Raw genomic sequence first — 12,314 nt, forward strand, 5'->3', positions numbered from 1 at the left:
TTTTTTGAGACAGGGTCTCACTCTGTCACCCAAGCTGGAGTACAGTGGTACGATCATAGCTCATTGCAACCTTGAATTCCTGGGCTCCAGTGATCCTCCTGCTTCAACCTCCTGAGTAGCTGGGACTATAGCATGCACCATCATACCTGGATTATTTTTATTATTTTTTTGTGTTTATAGAGATGAGGTCTTGCTATGTTGCCCAGACTGGTCTTGAACTCCTGGCCTCAAGTGATCCTCCTGCCTTGGCCTCCCAAAGTGCTGGGATTATGGGCATGAGCCACTACCCAGCCACACATTTTTCTATGAACTTCTTCATATCCTTTAAGCTTACATTCCTTTTTAAGTATTGGTTCATTTCTTATTGATTAATAAGAGCTCTTTGTGTATTAAAGAAGTTAGTTCTTTGTCATATTTTTATTTAATATTTTTTCCCAATGCAATGTTTGTATTTTGATTTTATGACATTTTTGACATATAAAAATGTTAAGTCTTTGTATAGTGCTTTATTTTATGACATATGGGCTTTATGGCCAAGATTGAAAATAAGTGAAAAGTGACCAATTTTTTTCTTTATATTTTTAAGTTTCTTTTTCAGTTTAAATATTTGAGCTACCTGAAATTTATTTTTGTTGAAGAAATTAGTCCAGCTTTACTGATTTCCACATTGCCTAGTCACTTTTCCTAACGTCATTCACTGAATGGCAAAGCTCTCCCTCCCCGCTGCCATTTGAAGTACAAATGTATCTTACGCCAATCCTCCACGTGTATTTGGGTCTATTTCTGATCTCTCCTCTGTTGATCTGTTTGGCCTTATACTAGTTAGACATACTATAAGACTGCCGGTACTACTAGTATAGTAGTATTGTACTATATGCTACTATATAGGATATAGATTTTAGCATCTGTAGTCTTATGGTATGTCTTAAAACCTGGTAGGTAGTTTTTTTCAGATTTTCTCTAATTGTTCTCTCATGTTTAAACTCTTCCAGCTGAACCTCCCTTCCCCCAACACAATTGTTATTTTATCCAAGTTGCATTAAATTCATAGATTAAGTCAAGGAGAATGTATGTCTTTACATCACTGAACCTTTTTCAAGCATGAGCTGTATCTTCCCTTTAAGGTCTGTTTAACTACAGGGTGGGTGGCCATAAAGGGAAACATGGACAAACATACCTAATCAGTGGTTTATTTCTATCACATTACAATACATGAAACTGTTGTTTTTACTAACAACGTATGGTTCAGTGTACTGCGCAAAATTGCAATAAATGCCCCATTTCTATTGATCCCTGCACATGCATCTAAAATGTGCTATGATCGGAACGTTTGTGTCTGTTTTCTAATGGAATAAAACTGCCCTTGTGGTATCCCAGAAGTAATCAAAAGGGTTTTTTCTGTCTAAAAAAAATTAGGGCTGGATGCAGTGGCTCACACCTGTAACCTCAAGACTTTGGGAGGCTGAGGCAGGAGGATCACTTGAGCCTAGGAAGTTGAGGCTGCGGTGAGCTATGGTGGCACCACTGCACTCCAGCCTGGGTGACAGAATGAGACCCTAGCTCAATAAATCAATAAAATTTTAATAAATAGTATTATCCCTCTTTCCAAAATTTATGGGTACTTTGTGCGTTGATAAAATACTGGGCTACAGGGGTAGAGGCAGTCCAGGGGCATGGTCCTATTGAGGGGACAGGTCACACCTGCTCCAGCAGCGGTCCTGTCTTTGTGCTGCTGTAACAGAATATCATAGACGGGGTGGCTTATAAACAACAGAAATTGATTTCTCACAGTTTCGGAGGCTGGAAACCCAAGATCAAGGCACCAGCAGGTTTGGTGTCTGTTGAGGGCTGTTCTCTCTGTTTCCAAGATAGTACCTTGTTGCTGTGTATTCCAGAGGGGACGAATGCTGTGTCCTCACATGGCAGAAGGTGACAGGGCATAAAGGTGTGAACTCTCTCTGAAGCCTCTTTTATAAAGGCATTAATCCATTCATGAGGGCGGAGCCTTTCTGACTTAATCACTTCCCAAAAGGCCTTACTTCTTAATACCACGACAATGGGGATTAAGTTTCAACAGGAATTTTGGAGGGGACATATTCGAACCACAGCAGAGCCTCAAAGAAAGTCACATGAGAGGCAGGCTGATTTTTTCCCAAGTTCTCCCTCCCCTCTCCCTTTTCCTTATGTTTAATCTGACTCAAAAAATCTGCCTTTGTCATGCTGTGTCCTATTGGTGGACATTATTGTGAGAGTATAGCCTAACCAATTAATTACAAGTCACAAACCACAGGTAACATGTTTCTAAATTTGACCCACCGTGCCAATAATGTGCCACATTGACCGCTACTCTGTTTTTGGCTCTCTCTTCTGAAAAGTGTTATAAACCGAGACACTCAGCTGGCAATCAAAGCCTTGCTGAGTTCTAATGTGTTGAATTGGATTCTGGCCCCCACTGGTCCTGACCTCAGTCAGTGGTGCAGAAGGCTGTCACCATCTTTGCAATAGTCACACTGTACGTGTTCTATATGTTATATGGCCCATTATTACTTTTTCCCCCCTTAATATGTTGGGGTGGTTCACGCCTATAATCCCAGCACTTTCAGAGGCCAAGGCAGGAGGATGACTTGAGGCCAGGAACTTGAGACCCGCCTGGGGTAACATAGCAAGATCCTATTTCTAAAAATAAAAAAAAATAATAATAAAATTGTCTATCTATCTATCTATCTATCTATCTATCTATCTATCTATCTACCTGTCTATCTATCTATAATATATATAGTCCTGCTACTATGGGAGACTGAGGTAGGAGGATCACTTGAACCTAGGAGTTTGAGGTTGCAATGAGCTAGAATCATGCCACTGCACTCCAGGCTGGGCAACAGAGCAAGACCCCATCTCTAAAAAACATTTTTTTTAACTTCAAGTGTGATCAGTCCGTGTTGCATAGATACTGACTGTGAAATAGCTGAAGTACAATGGTGGCATGCAGACCTTGACGCTTTACGCTTGTGACTACAGCCGAAGTGGCACCGACCTGAACCCCATGTTGGCCCAGAGGGTGTTTATTGGGGCCTCAGTTGCCTTGAGGTTGTCCTGTCTTAGCAATTCATGCTGCTCATGTCCTTTTCCTCAGCCACAGAGCAGGACCAGGTTGTTTAGGGGACTGGTACCCTGAGCAAGAACGACTGTCTCCCATTAGATGTGACTGCTGCTGAGGGTCATCAGGACCCTGAGAGTGTCGCTGGCTGAGAGGACCCAGGAAATCTGGTGGTGTGCTGATTTGGTCTGAGTACACAAACTCTTGTATTTTTCTGTTTTTCCATGTTCTTTTGAGCCATGGTCGAGAAGCGCATGTCCAGGCCAAGAAGTGACAGCACTGGGCAAGTCTCTATCTGAGTCAGGAGCTAATGCCCTGATCCTTGAGCCAAGGAGGGAAGCAACCTCCAGCTTGAGCTTGTCAGGACCCAGCTGTATGCCGGGCACCAGCGGCCAGCCTGCTTTGGAGCTCAGGACTCAGTATTGGCAAGGGGGGATGCCAAGGACATCTGAGCCACGAGTTGGTCTGAAGACACACAGAGAAGGCTTTGTGCTTAGGCTCTGTGGCCAGACAGCCTCAATTTTGGTCCCGGCTAAGCCACTCAGCAGCTATTTGACCTTGGGCATACTATTGTACCTCTTTAGGCCTCAGTTTCCACCTCTGTAAAATAAGGAAAAGAGGAGCATTTGGAGATAGAAATAAGCCCTTGGCATAGCACCCACTGCACAGTAGAGCCTCAACGAGCCATCAGCATCAGCTGATTCCTGTTGAAGACGCCCAGTCTTCCCTCACACCCTGGGCTACAGCAGCTGTGGCTGGAAGGATCAGGCAAGGCTTTTATACCCCTCACAGACCCAGGGATGCTCGACTTGCACTGGCGAAACTGATAAGCAGGTGCAGGCTGAGCATCACATATCTCTGGCATGGACCAGCCTCACACTCCCTCCATCCCCAGATGGCCTCTGGGGTGGGCAGAGTGTGGGAAATGGAGACATGGGGAGCCTGGTGGGCCTGGAGGGGACCCTGGGGTCTGAGCAGAGACTGCCTGGAATGGCGGGCCTGCTGCCTTGGCCCAGCCTTAGGTAGAGGACGCTGGTTGGCTCATATCCCTAGGGGAATAAGCAATGGGCCTCCCTCCACTTTCTTGGTGAGATCACTGGAATCACAAGCACTCATAAGGTCACAGGAACTCTTTCTCAGTGAAACCACTAGTGTTGGAAAGCTTTGCAGTCCTCAGTACCGCTGGAGGAGTCGTATTAGAATGTGTTGGGAAATCTAACTGGAGGCCTTAGGTGGGTTTCCCCAGGTAGCTCCCATCTCGTGTTCTGGATATGTAACTAAACTAGGGCCTCCCAGGCCTGTGGGACAGAAGTGTTGCAAGGTAGTGGATTTCCATAGTAACCATAGTGGCTCTAGCTGAGTTTCAGTTGGCTCTGCTGATGGTGAAGTTTCTGGTCAATACAAACAGAGGCCAGAAACCAGACTCATGGTTAGCCTTCCTGGGAACGGGGTCAGAGGAGACAGCCTTTAAGGTCCCTTGTAGTTCCAAGATCCTATGATTTCACCAGCCCATGATTAGCCCCTCACCATCATGAGTTTGTATAAAGCAGCGGCTCTCAACTTGGTATCGCACTGGAACTGCCTGGAGGGCTTTAGAAACATCTGCTGCTTTCGTCCCACCTCCAGAGATTCTGGTTTAGCTGGTCTTGGGTATGACCTGGACATCAGGCTTTTTGCCATCTTCCCACGTGATTCTAATGCGTGGCCAAGGTTGAGAACTACTGATAAAAAGGCACATAACATAATATGATAATAATAGTTAATAATAATTCATTAGTTAATAATAATAATTAATCATAATTCATGTGCCAGGCACTGTGCAAAGCACATTATATACATTGCATTCTTGATAATTTCCATTCTCCAGATGAAGAAGAAACATGTTCAGAAAGGGTAAGTGACTTTCCAAGGCCAGAGAGCAGTAAGAACTGCCATGCTACTCCAGGGCCGTGAGAGTTCAAAGCCCTGGTCAGTCACTACAGTAATTGCCACTTTTGAGGCAATGTGCAGCCAAAGATGGGGACATGTCTGGAGCAGACTCCTGAGGGACCCCTGATACCCCACTCAGCCCGCAGCACCTTGTCTGGTTGGATGAGACCACTGGCAGCCCAGTGGGGTTGGCTACTTCCTGAGGCAGGCTCAGGGAGGCCCTGTGGAACCCTCCTTTTCATTTGGAAGAGCTGGAACCTGAGACCTTGGGCTCAGAGTTGTTGAATTGTGTGTTTAGCTTCCCAGCTCTCATAATGAATGGCAGTCTTTCAACTTGGTACAGAGAATCAGGTAAGATTTTACTCCCAGGGGAGAGGGGAGTGGTTGGAAATCACATTTTATTCACCAGGTGTTTTTGGTTTATAGTAGACTCAGGAAAAAAGTCAGGGGCCATCCATAAAATAGGGCCAGATCCTTTTCACTTGCAGTTTCATTGAAATTTAGTGAAAGGCAAACCCAGCAGGTACCTGTTTTACTGGCAGTAAAAGAACACTGGGCAACAATTATTTAAAATGAGTCAGAGCTGTTTAAATCTAAAACTTAGGGGCATGTGTATGTTTTAAAAGAAAGTTTACAAGGCTTGGAGATTTGGACTGAACTGTTTTTGATGAAAATGACATGGAAAATATTTTCCTTTCTTATTTTAAACCTTCTTCTTTGCTGTTTGTTTCCTAAATTTAGCAGGAAGCAATAAGCAAAAAAATAAGCTGGAAAAAAAAAAACTGAAACAAGTCAGGGAAGTTTCAAGGTCTAATTGAAATGATAGACTGAAAATAAAGCTGTCCAAGGTGAGATAGTAATTCTTCCCATTTTATAGAAAAAAATCATTATTTCAACTTAAACCATTTCAGATGTGATTGACCTACTGGACACGGAAGTGCTGGATTTGGCACTCCCTAAAAGTACAAAGACTGGGGAGGGAGGCAACTGTCTAAACATCAGCCAAGAACTCTCAGCGGGAGGCTGGAAGAATGTGGGAGGCTCATCAGCCTGTCACTCACCATCTCCCCAACCTTCCTTCCTCACCATGGCAACACCAGGGCTTCTGGAGCCATGGTCCAGATGGAACCCCCAGTCTCAAAGCCTGAACACAGCCCTGCCTGCTGGGGAAGGCTGGGAATGCCCCACCCAACTCTGGACTTAAGCCACTGGCCAAATGCCAAAGACGGGCCTGATATTTTGGAATGGAACGTTGCCACCAATGACTGTGATTGTTGTCAGTGACTCACTTGTTGAGATTTGGGTTTGATTTTGCTTTTTACTTGTGGAGAATGATTTTCTATTTATTGAAATAACTGAAGGACTGATATCTCTGAACTTTTGGTCGCTAGAGAAGAACATCCAACTCAAATTAGTTTAAAAAAAAAAAATATGTAGGTAGGTAGGTAGATAGATACTTTACATCTCCTGGTTCTGATTATTTCTTCTTGGTTAATTTTTCAGACAAGGTTTCTCCATGTGATGGACAAGAAGATTCTCATTTTGCACGCTTGGCAGTGCTGGCAAAAAAAAAGTTCATTGTATAGAAAAGTCTCAGGGAAGATTCTGATTGGCCCAGATCAAATCAAATGACCACTCCTGAACCAATCACTGTGTCTAGAGGTGCAGCAATAAGATTGGCCTAGCCAGGGTCTTGTGCTCACCCTTGTGGTGGTGCTTGGGGTGTTGGTGGGGCAGGGGACAGCAAATGACAGTCCTTCCAGGAGCCTATGAATGAGGAAGAAGATCTCTAAGACGGGCAAAAACTACCCTATGTCAGCTTGGCCCACCTCAGTTTCAAGTGTTGTGTTTGGCCAAGGGTGCAGGTGGGGAAAGGAGGAAGGAGAGGCTTGAGATCACAAATGTATTCAGTAGCTATTGTTTTTGAGTGCCTACAATCACCAAGGTTCTGCTCTGGGCTTTGGGATTCAGCACTGGACAAAACAGAAAACCCCTGCCCTGGTGAAGCTTGTAATCTTATCAGGAGAAGTAGCCAAAAACCTAAAATAAATAAGTCAAGCACATACAGACTGTGAGATTGCGATGAGTGCCATAGGAGAAGTAAAACAGTGCAAGAGGGCAGGGAATGTGAGGGTCGGGTTGGGATCACAGAGTTACATATGGTGGTGGGGGAAGGCTCACAGAGGAGGCGAGGTTTGAGCAGGGCTCTGCAGGAGGTGAAGGAGAAAGCCACACAGAAGAGCCTTTCACAGAAAGAAAGTGTGGCTGGAGCAGAGCACATAAGGGGCAATAGTGAAAGCAAGCTCAGCAAGGTGACACCTGCCCAGAGAGTGCCTCAGGCCATTGTGAGCTTGGGGGCTCATGGTCTGTGAGACAGCGGGTGGGGGTGGGGGTCGGGGGGGCACTGAAGGTCACGTGATGTATCACAGGGTCCCATTTGTTTGCTGTTGTTTTCTCTCCAGTTGATTATAGGTCCTTTGAGAGCAGGGACAATATTTAGGTATTCATTCATTTACTCATCTATTCCTTGATGCAGCAAACACCTATTGAGTACCTACTATGTGCCAGGTGCGGGGAGCCCCGTGAGAAAGAGCTCACCGTCTAGTGGAAAAGAAAGAGAAGTAAAGCACAGATGTCAGTGTCATGTGACATGTGCCCCTGCCTGACATAAGAATTCCACCAACAACCCAAAATACTCTCACCACCCCCACCAGAGAGGGCAGCCAAGCCAGTCCCATCCAGTGGCTCCAAGCCCAGGATCTCCAGTCTCTTGAACTGGTCCAGATATAGCTCCTCATGGTCCTGCAGCCAAGTGCCAAATGATGCATTTACTCCCTCGCCAATACGCGCTTAGTGAGCAATGTGGATGGAATGCAGGCTAGCAGCAGCACAGTTCCCCTTTAGAAGAGGGGAGGAGGGAAACAGCATCCACTGGTCACATGACATCTGCAGACTCCTGCTCCAGTGGGAGTCGGAGTTGGGGGAGGTTCTGTGGTCAGTTCCCCAGCTGCCCCCGCTCTGAGCTTGGGATTGGAGGTTTCTTCTTCCTGATCCGACATGGCCAAGCCTGGCATGGGATGGGGCATGAAAGGGACCAGATGCTTGGATTCCTGTTCTAGGGGTCATGTTGCCTTTTGTTTATTTCCACATTCCCAGCCTTTTACCCAGTGTATGTACACAGTAGGTTTTCAGTGTTTGCTGAGTTAATACCAGTGGTGCTAAGTACACTGCCTATGAATACACAGGGCAGACGTTGAATCAGGCTATGGAGCATGGGAGGGCATCAAGGATGACTTGGTGAATTCATGACTTGGGTGGAACTGCCCATCTCTGCAACAGGGAATGCAGGAGAAGCAGCAACTTTGGGATAAGTGGGGAATTTGTTTTGAGATGCCAAGTTAGGGGCACCCATGGGACATTCAAAGACCTGAAGTCTCAAGATCAAAGAATGGGACTAAAGGCAAAAGGAGGAGTTCAAGAGCTGGGAGGAAGTGATTACGGTCTGGGCATGGGAACTGGGGTTACATATTAGAAGTAGAACAGCTCTGGGTGGTGACCCGGGTGAGGCCGGAGAGAGCTGAGGAGAGAGGAAATGAAAGCCCTTCAGAGGTCATGGAATTGCCAGGAGCCACAACCTACCCTTCCTCAGGATCCCCTCCACTTCACTGGCTCAGGGCCACTGACATTTCAGCTCCAACCCCAAGGGACAGCAGGGTCGTCCTGAAAGGAGAGCTAAGGCCTCTGGGCCTACTGTTTCCATGATACCTGTCTCACAAGCTGTCTCACAGATGAAGAGTCAAACCCCAAACCCTGATGCCACCCGGAGCGGGGTTGGACCACCCAGAGAGTATGGCTTGTGGAAGGGAACAGCAGACTTTTCCAATAGCATCTTTGAGGATGTGTAACTCAATTTCAAGGGTTTGGGAGGAACTCTCTAGAGAAGCCTGGGCCTGAGCAGACATTCTTCCGCAACCGTCTCCATGGCCCTGAGGAAGCCTTGAATGAGGTGGGGAAGGCAGCAGGCTGGGGCAGGGGGAACCATCTCAGAAACCTTACTTCTGCTTCCTGGCACATAGGAAGTGCTCGGTGGAGCTTTGTTGAATGAATGCATTAATGAATGGATGAGTGAATGCAAGCATTCATAAACAAATGAATGCATGTTTAGGTGATTCAGAAGGGTGCCCCAGTGTCTGGTAGATGAGTGACTGTCAGTGTTCACTGGGCAATGAATGAGTGTGGGATGAGGACTCAGAGCTTTCCTGAGCCCACAGAGCGGCCGTTAGTCCTAAATAAACAAACATGGCTATTTCCCACCGCTGACCTGGAGGATAATGAAGTGCACACTCTCCCTTTGGGAGCCTCAGCAAATCATCCCTCTGCAGTTTTTCTTTAACTATAGCTCCTTTGCCATCAACTGGAGGCTCCATTCCATTTCCCTGACCCAGAGCGAAGAGGGCCTCCATTGCTCTCCCAGGTGGGAAGGACACAAAGAATCACTCTCCCTTTCACTCTCACTTTCAGAGTTGGATGACTTGGATCCTTCTGGCGATCCTCAAGCCAAAACAATCCTTTTCTCCCTCCTTCCTTCCTTCCATCCTTCCGTCTTTCCTGAAATGGATTTTGAGTTCACCCGGGGCTCTGCCACATCTGTTCAGTCTCTGGCGTGGCACCACCTCAACATTCCAGCACAGCCGCCACAGCCGTGTTACCATCATGAGCATCTTTGTCTAGCACGGGGTGGGCCCAGCAGACACGAGGACATCTCCCTCACTGTTCTGCCCTCAGGGAGGCTCCAACTGGCTCCTAGGACAGGAGGCAACCTGAGAAGGTAGCATCGCTACAGAGTGGCAGCAGTTCCAGAGATCAGAGCTCCCTGGACCCTGGGCATGCCTGTCCAGTGAGGTTGGGGGCTAGGCTCTCAGGGGAACGTAGAGACCCTGAGCTGCTGGTGATAGTCCCAGTGTCATACCACACAGCGGTCCACTCCCCACAGGTCCAGCTGCCTTGCTGGGAGCATCCCTCTAGGACTAGCCTGTGATAGCATCCTCAGGCAAGAGTTTTGTGAGTGGGCAATTCTCACCCTCCTTTCTGCTTCCTCTGGGGCTACAGCTTCAGCCCAGGGCTGATGGTTGGGTGGAAAGTTGGAGTTGGGATGTACCCCCAGTTGGTGATATTTCATGGCACTCTGGAGAATATCTAGCCAGCATTTTGGTTCAAGTAATGAGATGTCAGGTGTGTGCATCCATCCGTGCATTTCAGATGTGTCCTTCCCCAGTGTCTGTTGATGGGGACTCTGGGAGCACAGGGTAGGGTGTGGCTGTGAAGGAAGGGGATGGGCGATGGCATCTACCATCCATCACTGCCCAGTACTTAGTGCCTGGGGACCAGTGGATCTTACAGGGGGCCATTTCAGGAGCAAGCAAAAATCCCAGAGAAGATGCACCACTGTCTGAGCACTTGAGTTCTGGTAGCTCTGGCTTCAGCCTGCAGGGGTTTGCTGTCCTTACAGGTAGTTCTTTCTGTAGCAGCTTGTCCAAGCCCTGGTGTTTTACTGATTGGTGCCTCATATAATGCCTAGCCCAAGGCTAGGCCCAGGTTTCTCCCTAGGAGACTGTCAATCTGCAGGTGCTTAGAAGGGTCCATTCTGGTTTGTAGTCCCCTCAGGACACCTTGACTTAGAGGTCTAGTGCACTCCAGGACTCACCCTCCCCGTATCCTGCCAAGAGCATTGGTTAAGAGCATGGGCTTTGGAGTCAGAATAACCAGTTTAAATCCAGACCTTGTGACTTACTAGCTCTGACCCTGGATGCTTTTTAAGAAGCCTCTTGATGACTGGGTGCAGTGGTGCATGCCTGTAATCCCAGCACTTTGGGAGGCCGAGGCGGGCGGATCACTTGAGGTCAGGAGTTCAAGGCCAACCTAGCCAACACCACGAAACTCCATCTCTACCAAAATTATGAAAATTAGCTAGGCGTGGTGGTGCGCACATGTAATCTCAGCTACTCAGGAGCTGAGACAGAAGAATCGCTTGAACCTGGGAGGCGGAGGTTGCAGTGAGCCAAGATTTGCACTCCAGCCTGGGTGACAGAATGAGACCCTGTGTCAAAAAAAAAAAAAAAAAAAGAAAGAAAAGAAAAAAAGCCTCTTGAGCCTCAGTTTTCTCACCTGTACAATGGGGGAGATAATGGTCTCCTCCTCATAGAGTTGGCGTAAGGCACAAATGAGGCCACGCGGCTGGCTCCCGCCTGGTGTGTGCTGAGTGCTCGCCATACGGTGGGGTCCTCCTGCCTGTGGTCCTCTCTGACGCTGACCTTCATCTCAGGTGACAGGAACTCCCTCGAAAGGCTTTGATGAGAAGGCCTACCTGTCGGCCAAGCAGCTGAAGGCCGGAGAGGACCCCTACAGGCAGCACGCCTTCAACCAGCTGGAGAGTGACAAGTTGAGCCCGGACCGGCCCATCCGGGACACCCGCCATTACAGGTACGGCCTCCATCGTGTCGGTGGAGGAAGAAAGTCTGAGAAAAGGCCAACATTGTTTAGTTTGCCTTATTTTACATGTATCTAAGAAATCAGGATGATTTCCTCAGACTGTGTCCAGTGATTTAGACATTCAAAAACCCTCACCCTCTGTTGTTTTTTTATCTGACCTACTGAGGCCCTGCCAAGACCAAGGAAACTGCTCAGCTGAGGCCAAGGAGGCCCCGAGGCACTTCAGTCTGGCGTCCCAGCAAAAGTGACCTGGGAGGGGACCAAAGGAGGTCCGTGGGGGTGGGTGAGCCAGGCGCTCTTGGGGCCTTACTGGTGGTGCCTAAAGTGGAGAGAGTCACAGCCCTGCCCATTGCAAACAGTGGGGTGCCATGCCCCACCCCATTGACCTACCTTTCCTCCTGCACCACAGCCCCACCTCCTCAGCAACTCCCAGAAATGCTTCCCAGTCTTGTTCTTAGTTCTCCCCGTGTAGTGAGGTGGGAGAGGCCTTAGACCGGGACCAAGGAAGCCTCCACTCTCATCCCAGCTCAGTGTGAGTGACCGGCCTTAAGCAAGGCATTAGCCCCTCTCCAGGTTTAGGCCTTTGTGTGTTCTGTCTAGAGTATGAAAGCCACCATCTGCAGTCTTTCCTCTTCCTGCTGTCACCTGCAGGAACAGTCTGAGTTCCTGATGCTGAAGCACCACCCTCCCCTCCCCGTGACCTGGCCTTACCCACCTTTCCCCCAGCACTTGATGGTCCAGCAGTCACAGACTCCTCCCTCCTTCCTTCCTTGCTTTCACATGTGCTGTTTCCTCTGCC

At 47.9% G+C, this 12,314-nt stretch overlaps 1 protein-coding gene across 1 annotated transcript in view; it reads left to right on the forward strand.

Annotated features, from left to right (window-relative positions):
• Nucleotides 1-12,314, forward strand: part of GALNT16 (polypeptide N-acetylgalactosaminyltransferase 16) — a 60,419-nt gene that overhangs the window by 14,735 nt on the left and 33,370 nt on the right. The window contains exons 2-3 of the mRNA XM_012000920.1: nucleotides 8,944-9,032; nucleotides 11,349-11,506. Of these exons, the coding sequence (XP_011856310.1) occupies nucleotides 8,944-9,032; nucleotides 11,349-11,506 (247 nt within the window). The remainder of the gene's footprint in view (nucleotides 1-8,943; nucleotides 9,033-11,348; nucleotides 11,507-12,314) is intronic.

Source organism: Mandrillus leucophaeus, unplaced genomic scaffold (assembly GCF_000951045.1).
Source record: "Mandrillus leucophaeus isolate KB7577 unplaced genomic scaffold, Mleu.le_1.0 Scaffold641, whole genome shotgun sequence".
Lineage (NCBI taxonomy): Eukaryota > Metazoa > Chordata > Mammalia > Primates > Cercopithecidae > Mandrillus > Mandrillus leucophaeus.